Raw genomic sequence first — 12,782 nt, 5'->3', positions numbered from 1 at the left:
GTAGGATGTATGTGTGTTAAAGTATGCGTCAGTGAACACTCAGATGATAGAGCGGATAGATACATCTTCGTAATCTACATGTCGCACTTGTCAAGTCGCCCGTGTTTGAAACAAGTTTATTTTTGGCCGCATTCCATATGAATTTGGTATTTTTAGTACACTGTTTAATTAGAATTATGACAAATGTATTACTATGTACTATTATTGTTATTTTATGTTCAAATTCAAATACATATTAAATTGTTTGTGTCTAAGTACATTGGATATTTTGGAGAGGGGTTTTGTGGAGCAGTTTTTATTTAACTCACACACAGAAGTCAGATTGATCTCAGTTTGAAGAATCAGGAAGATTTATTTTCTTATAAAACATTGCAGCAAACAGTTTGTCAGGTTGAAAGCTGCTCCTGATTGGTACTTCAAGCCACAACTCTTATACAGATTTTTACCCACTTTACTTGCAGATATGGTAAGATTAAGCCCGACCATTTAAAACACGTTTAAACCTGCGTGTTGCAATGCACCGGCTAGTTTCCAACACACAGATCTTTACAGTCAAATGCAAGATTGATGTTAAGATAGCTAACATTTGTCTTCTTTCTGCAGTAACAGCTTCCACTGTAAAGAACCTGGTAACGCTGAGTGTTTACTGATTAGAAAAAAAAAAGAGTATGTGAATCTGCGATGAACCTGAAATGTCTGATTCCTGTCACCAGATTTTTAAGTGTGACAAACTGAAAAAAATATACCGAATTTAGACAAATTGAATGACAATGAAGCATTTGAGGTTTGAGTTGTTTACCATCTCTGGAATAAACTGTGCAACTGTGACTTGCTTTTAGCTTTGCACTTTCAAACCACTTAAGCTTTGATTGCTGGTGATAACTCCACAGAACCTCCACTTCAAAATATTAAGTAACCATTTAGCAAACAATAATGACCATCCACCATCGGATGGTCATCATTGAATAATAATCACCTTGTCTTTGTTTTCTGATACTTAAGTCAACTTATTCTCCAAACTGGATCTGATGTGCCAGCAGCTGAGCTGTTCTCTGTGCAGAGCAGGTGGAATGCTGCTGCCAGTGGGCTCTGTGGGGGGTGAGACCCAAACGCTCTCTATTCAAAGGGACCAACAAAAATACTCTGGCTCAGGCCCAACATAAATCAAATTACCAGTTGTCAATGAACATTTGTGAGGCAAACGTTTTCTCAGTTCTCTGTTTGCTTTATATGAAATGTAACAGATGTGGCAGAGCGCAGATGTTTTATCCACATGATCTCCCGTTTATAGTCAAAAGTGTGCATTCATATAGCCTACATGCCTTCATACAAAATGAAAAGCCACAACAGAACCTCCAAGTCTGTGGCTGAACAAACTACAGATACGCCATAAACCATGAAAGGCCCTTCAGTCCTGGCCTCTGCTTCAGTTCCTTACATGTGTGTGTTCTTCCTGCCTGTAGCACCACCAATATAGGAACAGATGTTTAATTGATTCCCTTTTACCCGAAAGTTTTTGATCAGTGTTCCTCTGTTACTTTCGTCTTCTGCCTTTTAACCTATGCTGGCTCAGTTCATTCCCATTTCATGTTGATTTTTTTTGCTCCATTAATTTTTATGTTTCCTATACAGCCATGCGCTTTTGCTGTTCAGTGTTTATACAGAGAGAAGGCCTCTACAGCATGGAGAAGACTCCACAGTGATTGGGGCTGTGAGAAAGAACAGTGTGCGTGCGCGTGTATGCGTATGTGTGTGTATGTTTCTGTGGGCTATGTCTGTGAGCGATCTACTTGATGTTTAACTTTCCTATCAGTAATCTTGCTCTTGAGGCCTGACTGAGCAGAATGAAAACTGTAAATAGCCCTTGAGGAGCCCAGGAGCGAGGGAAACACACTCAGACAGTCACTGCACACACAAGCGCGCTTATGTAATTATCGACACACACACACACACACACGCACACACGCCGACACACAGTAAAAATGTACAGTTGAAGGCATTAACTGCTTGTCTGAAAACCACATGTCAATGGAGAGAGATGTTTTTTGCTCAAGCTGAGGAGAAATTTGACCTCTTAGTGTGGATAGAAGTGTTCCAGTAAGGTAAAACAGTGTGGTCACTGTGGCTGTTTCTTTCTCTACTACTTTCTTCCTCTCTGTCTTTCTCCCTTTCTTGCTTTCTTTCACATAAAGTTACAACCACACACTTCAGTGAATTTTGTTGAGATTTTATGACAGACCAAAAGAAAGTAGTACATAGCTGCGAAGTGGAAAGAAAAAGATACATGGTTTACAAAATACTTTTGAAATAAGAATGTCAATAAGTGTTTCTGCTTTTGTAATTAGCTCCGTTTACTGCTGATGCTTAATAAAATCCAGTACAAACAATTGGAAATCTAAACTTAAATTTTAGCCTATTTTTTGCAATTATTTCTGGGACATTCTAATGCATGAATAATTTTTGTTTAACTGTTTCATTGTAGTTCTGTCTGTGCCTTTTAGGTCATTGTCCTGAAGAAATGTAAACTTCTGACCCAATTTTAAATCTTTCAAGTTCAGTTTATCTTCTCATCAACTCTGACACGTTTCCCTGCCCTTGCTGTAGAATCCCCACAGAGTGGTACTGCCAGGACCACAGTCATAGGTGTATTGTGTTCATGGTGATTTGCAATGGGTCAAAAAGTTCAATTTTTGCAGCATCTGACCAGAACATTCTCTCACATGTCTGCCATGTCTCTTATATGGCTAAGCTATAAATTGGGACACTTTTTGACATTTTCTTAACAAACCCTTTCATAAAGCCCAAATTTGGGGGACAACTAATAAGTTGTCTTATTATCAGATTTTTCCATTTGAGGTGTTGATATTTGAAACTCCAGCAGATTTACCATGGCTCCTTAACAGCTCCTCTAATTATTGCTTTCTTCACCCAGTCGGTCAGATGGATGGTCACGACTTTGTGGAAATGTAGTTGTTTTGTTTTTTTTCCAATGAAGGATGTAACAACATCTTACGAGATATCCCTGAGGTGTGGATATTGTTTTGTAACCAAACCTGGCAGCAAACTTTGCCACATCTTTTCCCCCTGATCAGTCTGCAGTGTTCCTTGGTCTTTGTGTTGCTGATTGCTCACTATTGTTCACTAAATCCCAAAATCTTCACAGAACATTTGCATTATTCTGAGATTATGTGGTCTCTTATCACAAATCAGAAGATTTCCAAGGGTTATATTTTGGGGTGTCAGAGTAAATACTTTTCAAATTTATATTTACTGTCTTTTTCCTTTCATGTCACAGTTATGAACTTGTATGCCATAAAATCCTAAAAAACAAAAAACAACAAAAAAACTCAAATGTGTGGTCACAATGTAGCAACGATGTGAAGAAGTTTAAGGGGGTGTGAATACTTTTGCAAAGCACCGTATGACGATATCAGACAGAGCCCACTGCTTCCAAAGCTTGTCTGCTCAGCTGGTATGTAGGCCACAGTCTCCACCAGCTCTTGAGAGACTTCATCCCTCTGCTGACATTTCCCAGACAGTCTGTCAGCTTCCTGCAGCTCTCCCTGGTTCCTCGCAACACTCCACCACACTGCTACACACCATCACTTTCAGACAGCTAACAACCCTGTCAGAGTTGCTCTGTCTTCTTTCCGTTTCTCTGTGACTATATCGCTTCCCTGCTCTCTGCCCACCTGTGTGTTTCATGGCTGTCACCTCCATATGTTGCCCAATCTGCAGGAGGAGAAATGTTTTGCTTGTTTGCAGCTATTCCGCCTGTTCATTGATCTGGGGAGCACGGTCGCCGGTCTGCTGCTCAAACAGCGATATCAGTCTGTAGCTGTGATTAATGGGCATCCGTGTTTTAGGTTGTACAGCCTCGGGGCTCTCGTTATCAGATTGCTTCCACAGCATGGAGTTTGGAAAGCGCCGTGCCACCATTCCTCAATCAGTGGGTTTCTGTGTTTCCTGCTAGGCTAAAGCTGTTTGGGACAAATGGTCTTGTGGCGTTCACAGCAGAATGACAGCCTAGAAAAATCTGAGCACCTGAATGTAACAGTTAGATGTGATATTAGAGAAGGATGTGGCAGAAAAACAAAATCTTCACTTGTTGGCCTTGCTTGGAGCCTGAAATAACTTTGACCTTAAAGACAGAGGATGTTTCAAGGACTTATTTTGAAACTGAAAGCAAAGCAAAAAAAAAAAACAAAACAAAAAAAAAAAACTTAAGAGACCCACCTTTGTGAAATCACAGAAAAAGAATGTGACCTTTTGTTAGTGAGCAAGATGTGCAACAGTGGTGTGGGTTTTTCTGAAGGCGAAAAAGATCTTTCTCCTTTCAGACACATCCACAAGAGTGCATCCAATTAAATGTAATGAATTATGAATCAGAAGCATACAAAACGACAACATCCTTATCTGGGCATTCCTAAATTGTCTGAAAGAACAGTCTTCGCAATGTATATAAACTCAAGAATTTGCAAAAATAATAAAAATGATTCTGCAATGGAAATGTTTTATTAAACTTGAGCATTTTTTTCAGCATTTAACAAATAGAAAAAAAGTGTTGACCAAAAAATAGAAAGCTTAATCTTACTTTAAGATGTGTCTTTTTCCTTCATTGTATGTGAATGTCTAAAATCTAAAAAAAATATATTGCTTGAGTAGTTTTAAAAAAAAAAAAACATTTTTAAGGCTGTAATGATGTGGATCTTAATTAGTCTGCTAATTGACTGTGTGCTAATTACCATTAACTGAGCACAGCTCTGCGCGATTAAAACGACTGCATAAGACGCCGATGTGTACTCAGAGACCCTGTAAAACAGACCTTGTGTATTTTCTAGTTGGTGTGTGAAAGTATCGCACATTAGTCTATTCTACTGTTTGCTTGTATCTTCTTTTTTTTGTGTGTGTGTGTAGCACAGCTCAATTCGAAACAGGTCCAAAACCAAGCTCTGCACAGGACTCCCAGCAGCTGGCACAAATAAACCTAATGAGTTTTTCAGTACTGTAGCAGCGCTCAGAGCCTCCTTTGAATTATAGAGATCTATAGTAGTGGAGCAAAGCTGCCCTGTGTCCACCCGAGGGAAGTTGCACCAGGATATATTCACCAGCATCAATCAGCCTGGCGTGGAAGATGAAGAGGGATTAGGATAGTGATGTCATAAATCCAATTTCTTCCCAGGAAGTGTGTCAGCAGTGGGAATTCTTACTGCCAGAGGTTTCCAGAGGATGGAATGGATTTGAGTGAACCAGTTGAAGGTGGAAATCCTTTGGTGTATGAATTTGGAATGATAGCTAATAATTTTAAGGCTTTAAAGTAATGCGACGGTACTTTCATGCAAAAATATGTCCAGAGTTACTGTAAAAAAAAAAAAAAAACGTGTCTACGAAATAAGTTGACATGCCTTTACTGTGATGCCAAAATTGCTTGGCTCCCTTTGATTTGGGAAAAAAACAGCAGTGACGAATTCTGTCGCTAATAAATATTACATTTTTCCTTTGATATATTTTGTCTGAGTTTAGCAGAGTTTTCTTCTGTTTAGCTGCAAAATAAATATACAGGTAAGCACTGATGAAGTAAACTCAATGTATCCATACTTTGAGTTCTTATTCTTGCATTTAGAATAGCGATTCTCAACGTGGGCGGTACCGCCCCCCAGAGGGCGTTCAGAGGACGGCAGGGGGCGCTGGCGGACATTTTTACAACAAGGGGGCGCTGGGAGGCCTTTGGGCGGCGTTTAGTCGAAGGTAAACTTTACACCTTAAATGCACAACAATGCCAGTTTAGACTTTGAGCAACTTGGTAAAACTTTCTTGTGTAACATTAAATCATGCTTGGCTGCAACTGTATCGATGGCAGCTCTTCTTCTATTCAGTGTTTGTTAGCTTCTGTTAGCTTCTTGGCGCAGCTCCGCTCCTGCTACTGGTAGCTAAAATCACGGTACCCTCACTGTGTATCCTTCTGAAAAATGAACCCATTTAAATAAAGAAATCCCTCCATGAGTGAAACCACGATAAAGAACGTTCATTTTATAGCGTTAACGCCGGTCCGATATAAAACGGGGGTGATAGAACAACACAGGACTTTTAAATTTCAATAATCAGAATGCAGAAATTGTTTCCGTTGTTTTAAAAGGTTTATGTCRGTCTGCCYTTTCCCCATCGATACGCTTCCCGACCGCCCTGCACCTTGGGGGCTTAAAAAAAAAGACGACGTTCACATTGTGCAAAACTCTGAAACAGGAGAAGCGGGACGAGCGACGGAGCGACGAACTAGATGTGAATTATGGCATTAAAACAGAGAATCAGACGCTGAACAGTGAATAGATCAACACATGATGTGAAACGCATCATGTTTTGATGTGTGAAAAACACATTTTTTCCCACTCTGATTGGCTGCTGTTAGGCCTACCAATTTTAACTTGAATGTTCATTGCATTTTTTGTAGACACCTGTGAAAATAATTTCTATTCCCATGACTTTTTTGTTCCCTGGGAAATTATTTTTGATGATAAATACAGAAACAACAACAAAACAATCAACAAAACGTGCTCAAATTAATGACCAAACAACAATAATAATCTCAGTGATTATTGTTTCAACATGGTGTTGCGCAATTCGGTGCGTTTCGGTTCCATTACCAAAATAACCATCAGAGCAGGAGTTTAAATTTAACTAATCAACCACCGCTGTGTTCAGGGAGGCTTATTAATGACCGCAAAATATATATCAAGCCTGCAAACCTATTATCATAGGACTGAATGTTATGTTTTTAATGTAATCTGTGCTCGGCACGAGGAGTGAGCGGTTGCCATGGCAACGGGTGTGCTTAAATAACAAAGACGGAGAGTAAAAAGGTGCCACTTTTTTAGAGTTGATCACCAGTTCGGGTTGTTTTACCTTTGTTTACCTTTGTCTTGGCGCATCACAGCCGCTGTAGTTTCACAAACTTGGACTAATTACCTCGTTCTTTGTGAGTATATGTCATTTACAACAAACATCAAACACGGTAAATATGTTTCATTAAGTATTTAACAAACAAATGGCTTCTACCGCGATAATTATGTGAAATTAAATTAATTGTTTAATATAAAAAAAATAGTTTGGTGCTGTCGGGCTCAGAGTCTGAGAGACTATCAAACTTTATCAAACTTCTTTGCCTCTTATTTACTGGAAAGATTGATGTTGATGATACTTTCTCCAAAATAATCTCTCAACTTTTATAGTTCCACTGTTGAAAATGAGGCTCTAACATTCACAAGTAACAGTGAAATAAAATCCAATCCAGCATCTGATTTGAGGTGATTCCTCTGGAAACTGTTAGAGGAAAAATATCCCAACTTCAGATGATGTGCTTTTAACCTAACAGAGCTCTGTGGTTCCTCCTGTCAGTATGAGAGTCAAGGTGAAGAGGCGCCATGTTAGCAAGAGAAGTGGAAGCTGCAGGATCTTCAGAACAAACAGGTCATGATGCTGGGCTACTGATTATCCCTCTGTCTGGACCCAGGATCAATATAACCAGTTTAAAAGCTAAAATAACTGGTTATATGCCAGACATGTAAATCTGGGATGCACTCCATGCCATGATGTTCAGGATTTAGGTTTCATGGCATCTCACAGTGTTAACATTGCAGCCAGTGGGCTGAAGGAAATACAGCTTTATTTTGTAGCAATTCAAGAGCTACCCAGCTTTTATTTCTTCACAAAAAAATTAATCAGCACAGAAACTCCATAGCACACAAAGAAGCTATGTATGTATATATATATATAAATATATATATATATATATATATATATATTTTTTTTTTGTCATTGTACCCCCAAGAATTTAAAACTACTTTCACCCCTGCTTACAAGGAATTAATGTCTTGTGCAGCAAATAACTCTTACAGCATCTTCATCTAGTATAAATCCATATCCAGCAGATGCCAAATCATCATAACGGTTTATATGAACACTGTTGGATTAACCTTTTAGCAGTAGTTAGGTTTGCATTGAACCTAACCCCGGATTTACACTTCAAGCGGCTGCACTTTACTACAAACCCCAGACGTGCTCCTAGAAGCACGCATGGGAAGCGCGAAATTGCGGAATAAAGCTATAAACAACACATTTTGACGGGATGTATATTTAGATATATCAATTTCTTGAAATAGTTCACGTGTGGCTCACCACCTTCTTCCTCTGTTTAAATGATCATCAGCTTCTGAGTATATAACCGCTCGGTACAAATAGTACAACGGGTAAAATTTTTGCTTGAAAAATACAGTGATGTTTTTGAGCTCCGAGTTGTTTTAAGACCCTCGAGTCTGCTGTGGTTTTGGCCCTTCCATGACTAGCTGTTAGCTTCAGCATCCAGGAACTCCCCAAAATCAAAATTTATATTAAGTGAAGATGCCAAGAGAGTTGTAACGTCTTGCAGTATTTTACCAGAATATGAATTCAAATATCTTATGTTACCCTTTAATGTCTTGTTTGCTGCAAAATCCCACTGCAACAAACACCATGTAGCTCCACAGTCTCACTCTGACTGGTTCTACCATCAAACCGAGAAATTGGTCTGAACATTGTGTAAATTTTGCATCCTCTCTGGACATTCTCAAAGAACCAATTTTTTGCCAGAACAGGTCGTTTTACTCACTCACGCATGACAACTTTAATAAGCCAGCTGTAGAGTAGCATAAAAAGGATTAATTACTAAACATAGAAAGTGTTTTAGTTGTTGAAACGTTAGTGAGTTTTCCACATATACACTACCTCCTCCTCTGTCTCTCCTTCTCCTCATCCTCTATCTTTCTCTGTTTAAATGCCCTCCGGGTCTCGTCAGGAATGACCACCCTGAAGATAAGACACTGGAAATCCCGAAGATTGTGTATCTTTGTGTGTGTATGTCTGCGTAAGCACCTGTAATGAGCACCACATGTGTGTGTTGAAGCCCAGACTAATGAAGCCCAGTCCGTTATTTATTTTCCTGTGGCTGTGTTGCTCTGCCTATCATTGCACCTGTGTATATACATAAATATATATATAAAAGCACGCACACACACATGCTCGTATTCACATGCATACACCATCTGTCAGTAATGACCGTTTTCGTTCGTGCTGCATAGCGCTACAGTCCCTCGAGTGGTCATTAGGCGAGAAAGTGACTGAGGGAAAGAGACCTGTGCTTCAGTGTAGATTTCCAAGCCAGATTTTGCTTTTGGAGAGCGGGGTTTTGGGGGTTCAGAAAAGGGTGGAGACATAATACAAACTTGGTCAAAGTGAAAAAGTTTGCACTTTTTTTGACATGTGTCATTGTGGTTTGCATGCTGTGCTCTTTCTTTGTTAAAATTCAACCTGCTACTAAGGATTTTTTGTGCAACGGCAAATAAACAGAATCAAGTTGAATATGAAACTGAAAATCTTTAAGCACCGATGTTTCTGGATGCTTAACTATTTTGCCAGTGGAATTATTTGGGAAATCAAAAGTCATTTTAAAATCTTTGTTTTGGAATTATTATTACAGCTTTTTTTTTTTTTTTGCAGTGACGGTTAGCACACAGCAGGGAGGTTGCTCAATTATATCCAAAGCACTTAGCTTTCTGGCCTTGCAGTCCTACTCAAATCCCCTCTGCTGGTTTCTGCTAATCCCCGAAAATTGTAAAAGGACATGGTGGATAGAAAGTAGGGAGTATCGGGGGATGGGGTTGTTTGTGTGCGTGCGTGTATGTGCGTGTGTTTGCGTGTGTGTTTGTGGTGGTGGTAAATGTGGAATAAAAAGACAGGCAGTTTAAATGTGGCCTCCCTATAACAGCACTGCTTAATGTTTCCCAGTGGAGTAAGAGCTGAGCCTGAACTTCCCTTTAACTTTACCTTCCAGAGTCACCCAACAATTTATGGTATAGTTGACATTACATTTCATAAAAACATAAACTTTTTCAGTTTATATTGTAGCAATAGTCAGACATGGGGACTTGAGTCTGTGATTTAGACTCTGGTCAAACTTAAGCCACAAAAGCAATAATTTTATGATTGGATTTGTACTCTTAGCTTGAAATTTGGGACTCAAGTTTCATGAGCAATTTTTATCTCTTGTAAGGGTGAAAGTAAGCTAGTAAATGTCAATTCTTCTAAAGGGTGTTAGTGTAATGTTGTCCCTCCTGCATGACTGTGGTGCAGTAAAATTACTTCTTGTTGTAATGTTGATTACAGTGCATATGTGTTTGTCATATTTCTGTGTAGCTATTATAATCAGGTTTTTTTTCTTGAATCAATCGAAGTATGTTTGTATTTCTTTTGTGGTAAATATTATTTATATTTACTTTAATTAAGAATATAAATTCACAGCAGTTAATAACTGAGACATTTTAGGTGCTTGATTCCATTTTCTTTGGCATGTGCCTGATGTGGGAAGGACAAAACTTGAGACCTCCCCAAAAACTCAGTAACGTGGACTTGGAGCTCAATAAACGACTTGTGTCTGCTTTTCAGATATTTGTTACTTGACTCGGACCTGTCCCTCCAAGACTTGGGTTTTGACTTGTATTTTCCTCTCAAAGACTTGATACATAACTTGTCTTTGTCTCTATGGCGATTAGGAAATTACTTGGACTTGTTCTTTAAGAACTTGAAACATGATTTATACTTCTCCCTCAAATAATTGGGACTTCACGTGGATTTGCCTCTCAAATATTGGCAGCTTGACTTGGACTTTCCCCCAAAAGATTGAAACTTGAACTTTTCCTGAAGATATATGGACCCTGTTTTGGAATTGATTCACTAAGATCTGAAATTTGACTGTAGACTAGGGAAATAACTTAGGATAATATGGATAAATAAGATTGAATAATGCATTTCTGTACCAGTCATAGCTATACTGAAAGCTAAGCTCCTTTTTTATGTGTCTGTAACTTGTGCTAAGATTATGCATCATATATCAAAACAGATTCCTCCATGCAACTGTATGTTCTTTTAGTCACTGGGCTAAACAAGTCCAGTAGGGGAGAAAAGATAAATTATTAATCCATGTTTTGCGTGTCTCTCTTTGCAGGGAGCTGAACGGAAACAACCTCACACGCATCACCAAGAGTGACTTTGCTGGCCTGAAGTACCTCAGAGTTCTGTAAGCAGTTACCTTTGTGTTCGTAAGCAATGATGAGATGTTTAACTGTGTGTCACTGTTAATCTATTCATGCGTACCTGAGCTGTGTGCAACCCTGCAGCTTGCAGTTCGTCAGACTTTCTGCTCAGATTAGCATAAACCCAGTGAAGTGGCAATACTTTCGTCAAGAGTCCCACTCAGGAGTACATTAAGCTACGGAATGACTCCAACAAGCAATGTAATGGACTTCTCTCTAACTTTGTCCTGCTTATTTTAGCTTCGCCTATTGTGCACACACGCACACCAACTTGCCTTGACATCAGCACAAAATAGGCTCTCAGTAAAGTTAACACACTGAGGTGAAGTCATTGACTTTCTCTGTGGCATAATTACAAAGCACTTATGACTTCATGTAATAAAGTAGCTATAAAAGTGTCTGTGTGAGTACACGGTGTTCACAAACCTGGTAGTAACGCCTAAGGTGTTAAAAACACTGCGTAAAGGGAAGCTGTGTAAACTTGAATGTGTTTTAAATGCAACATGAGCTGAGCATAAGTCCTACTGCCCCTCAAAGCTTTGACTAGTTTCACTCCTTGTCACAGCTCGCCCCACCATCCCCCTGTTGCCTCCTTCGCCTCTGTGTATCCTCTTTTTCCTCCCAGTGTGGAGGTTAAATGCCTCTGTGTCGCCAACTCATCACAGGCAACTTAGGAGGAAGTGGCTCCTTGCCGGAGTACAAAGTTCCCCCGAGCTCTGATTCTTTCACACTTCTCAATTACAATGCATACAAGACACGTTGAGCATGTACTGAACAGTACGTGTGGCTGTCTGCTTGGTAGGACAGCAGAATAACCCTTATAGTGTATTGACCTTGGATCCCGCTGACCCCTTGGTGGGATCCAAGGATGAAGCGGGCAAGAAAAAAAACACAAAAAAACAAAAGTATTGGTTTATCTTTTCAGTCATTTGCCATCTAGTTTGTTAGGCTGAAATCAACAGAGCTAATTTATACCCACTCATTTGAGACAGAATTTTTGGCTGGTCTAAATGAGCAAAGTGTCTGTGAGAGAAACCAGAACAATGGAAGCAGAAAAGCTGCCCTCAAGCTATCATCTAATAAAAGTTTTCTCATCACAAAAGTACTCGTCAGTTTTGCCCCCCCAGTTCCATTTAAATTCATGAGAAAGAGATATGAGGTGAAGTGCACTTTTCTCTCCATGTTTATGGAGTGTGAACAGTGATTAGCATTTATATTCGATTGGGAGGAAGCCTGGACTGCTGAGTTACAGTGTGCTGTGGGCTCACAGGAGAGCTTGCCTTGAACAGAGCCGTTGTGTATGTAATGAAGGGAAGGTCTTGTTGCGCTTAAGTGTCCTGCTGGACAACTTTCTCTCCTTCCTGATAGTGTGTTATTGTAACACTTCAAACACTACGCAGTCCTCCTCCATGTGCATCAGCTCTGGCTACATAGGACAGAAACTGTTCCTGATTGCAAAGGGAGTCCTTGTGCAAGTCCATCATTATGGAGTTTTGATTTACTTTTTTTTTTTTTTTTTTTTTAGAAAATACATTATTTTACAACAACCTGCTATTTTGTAAATGCTGAAATTTATTTATTTCCTTCTCAATAATCATTTCTATAATTGCTGACCAGCGTTTTGCACGTTTCCACTGATCTTTTGATTATTTACCAGCTGGT

The 12,782-nt window shown here is 39.4% G+C and overlaps 1 protein-coding gene across 6 annotated transcripts in view; it reads left to right on the top strand.

Annotated features, from left to right (window-relative positions):
• The window catches only part of slit1a (slit homolog 1a (Drosophila)), a 96,176-nt gene that overhangs the window by 5,404 nt on the left and 77,990 nt on the right, over positions 1-12,782 (top strand). For 4 of the 6 annotated variants that reach the window (XM_008429661.2, XM_008429659.2, XM_008429660.2 and 1 more), the window contains exon 2: positions 11,033-11,104. In XM_008429661.2, the coding sequence (XP_008427883.1) occupies positions 11,033-11,104 (72 nt within the window). Of the gene's footprint in view, positions 1-5,638; positions 5,749-6,954; positions 6,974-11,032; positions 11,105-12,782 lie in introns of those variants that run through there. The other 2 variants (XM_017308966.1, XM_008429663.2) reach the window with 2 other exon arrangements.

This window comes from Poecilia reticulata, linkage group LG15 (genome assembly GCF_000633615.1).
Source record: "Poecilia reticulata strain Guanapo linkage group LG15, Guppy_female_1.0+MT, whole genome shotgun sequence".
NCBI classification, from domain to species: Eukaryota; Metazoa; Chordata; class Actinopteri; order Cyprinodontiformes; family Poeciliidae; genus Poecilia; species Poecilia reticulata.
Note: the sequence above shows the minus strand (reverse complement) of the source record. Positions and strands in the feature narration are given on the sequence as shown.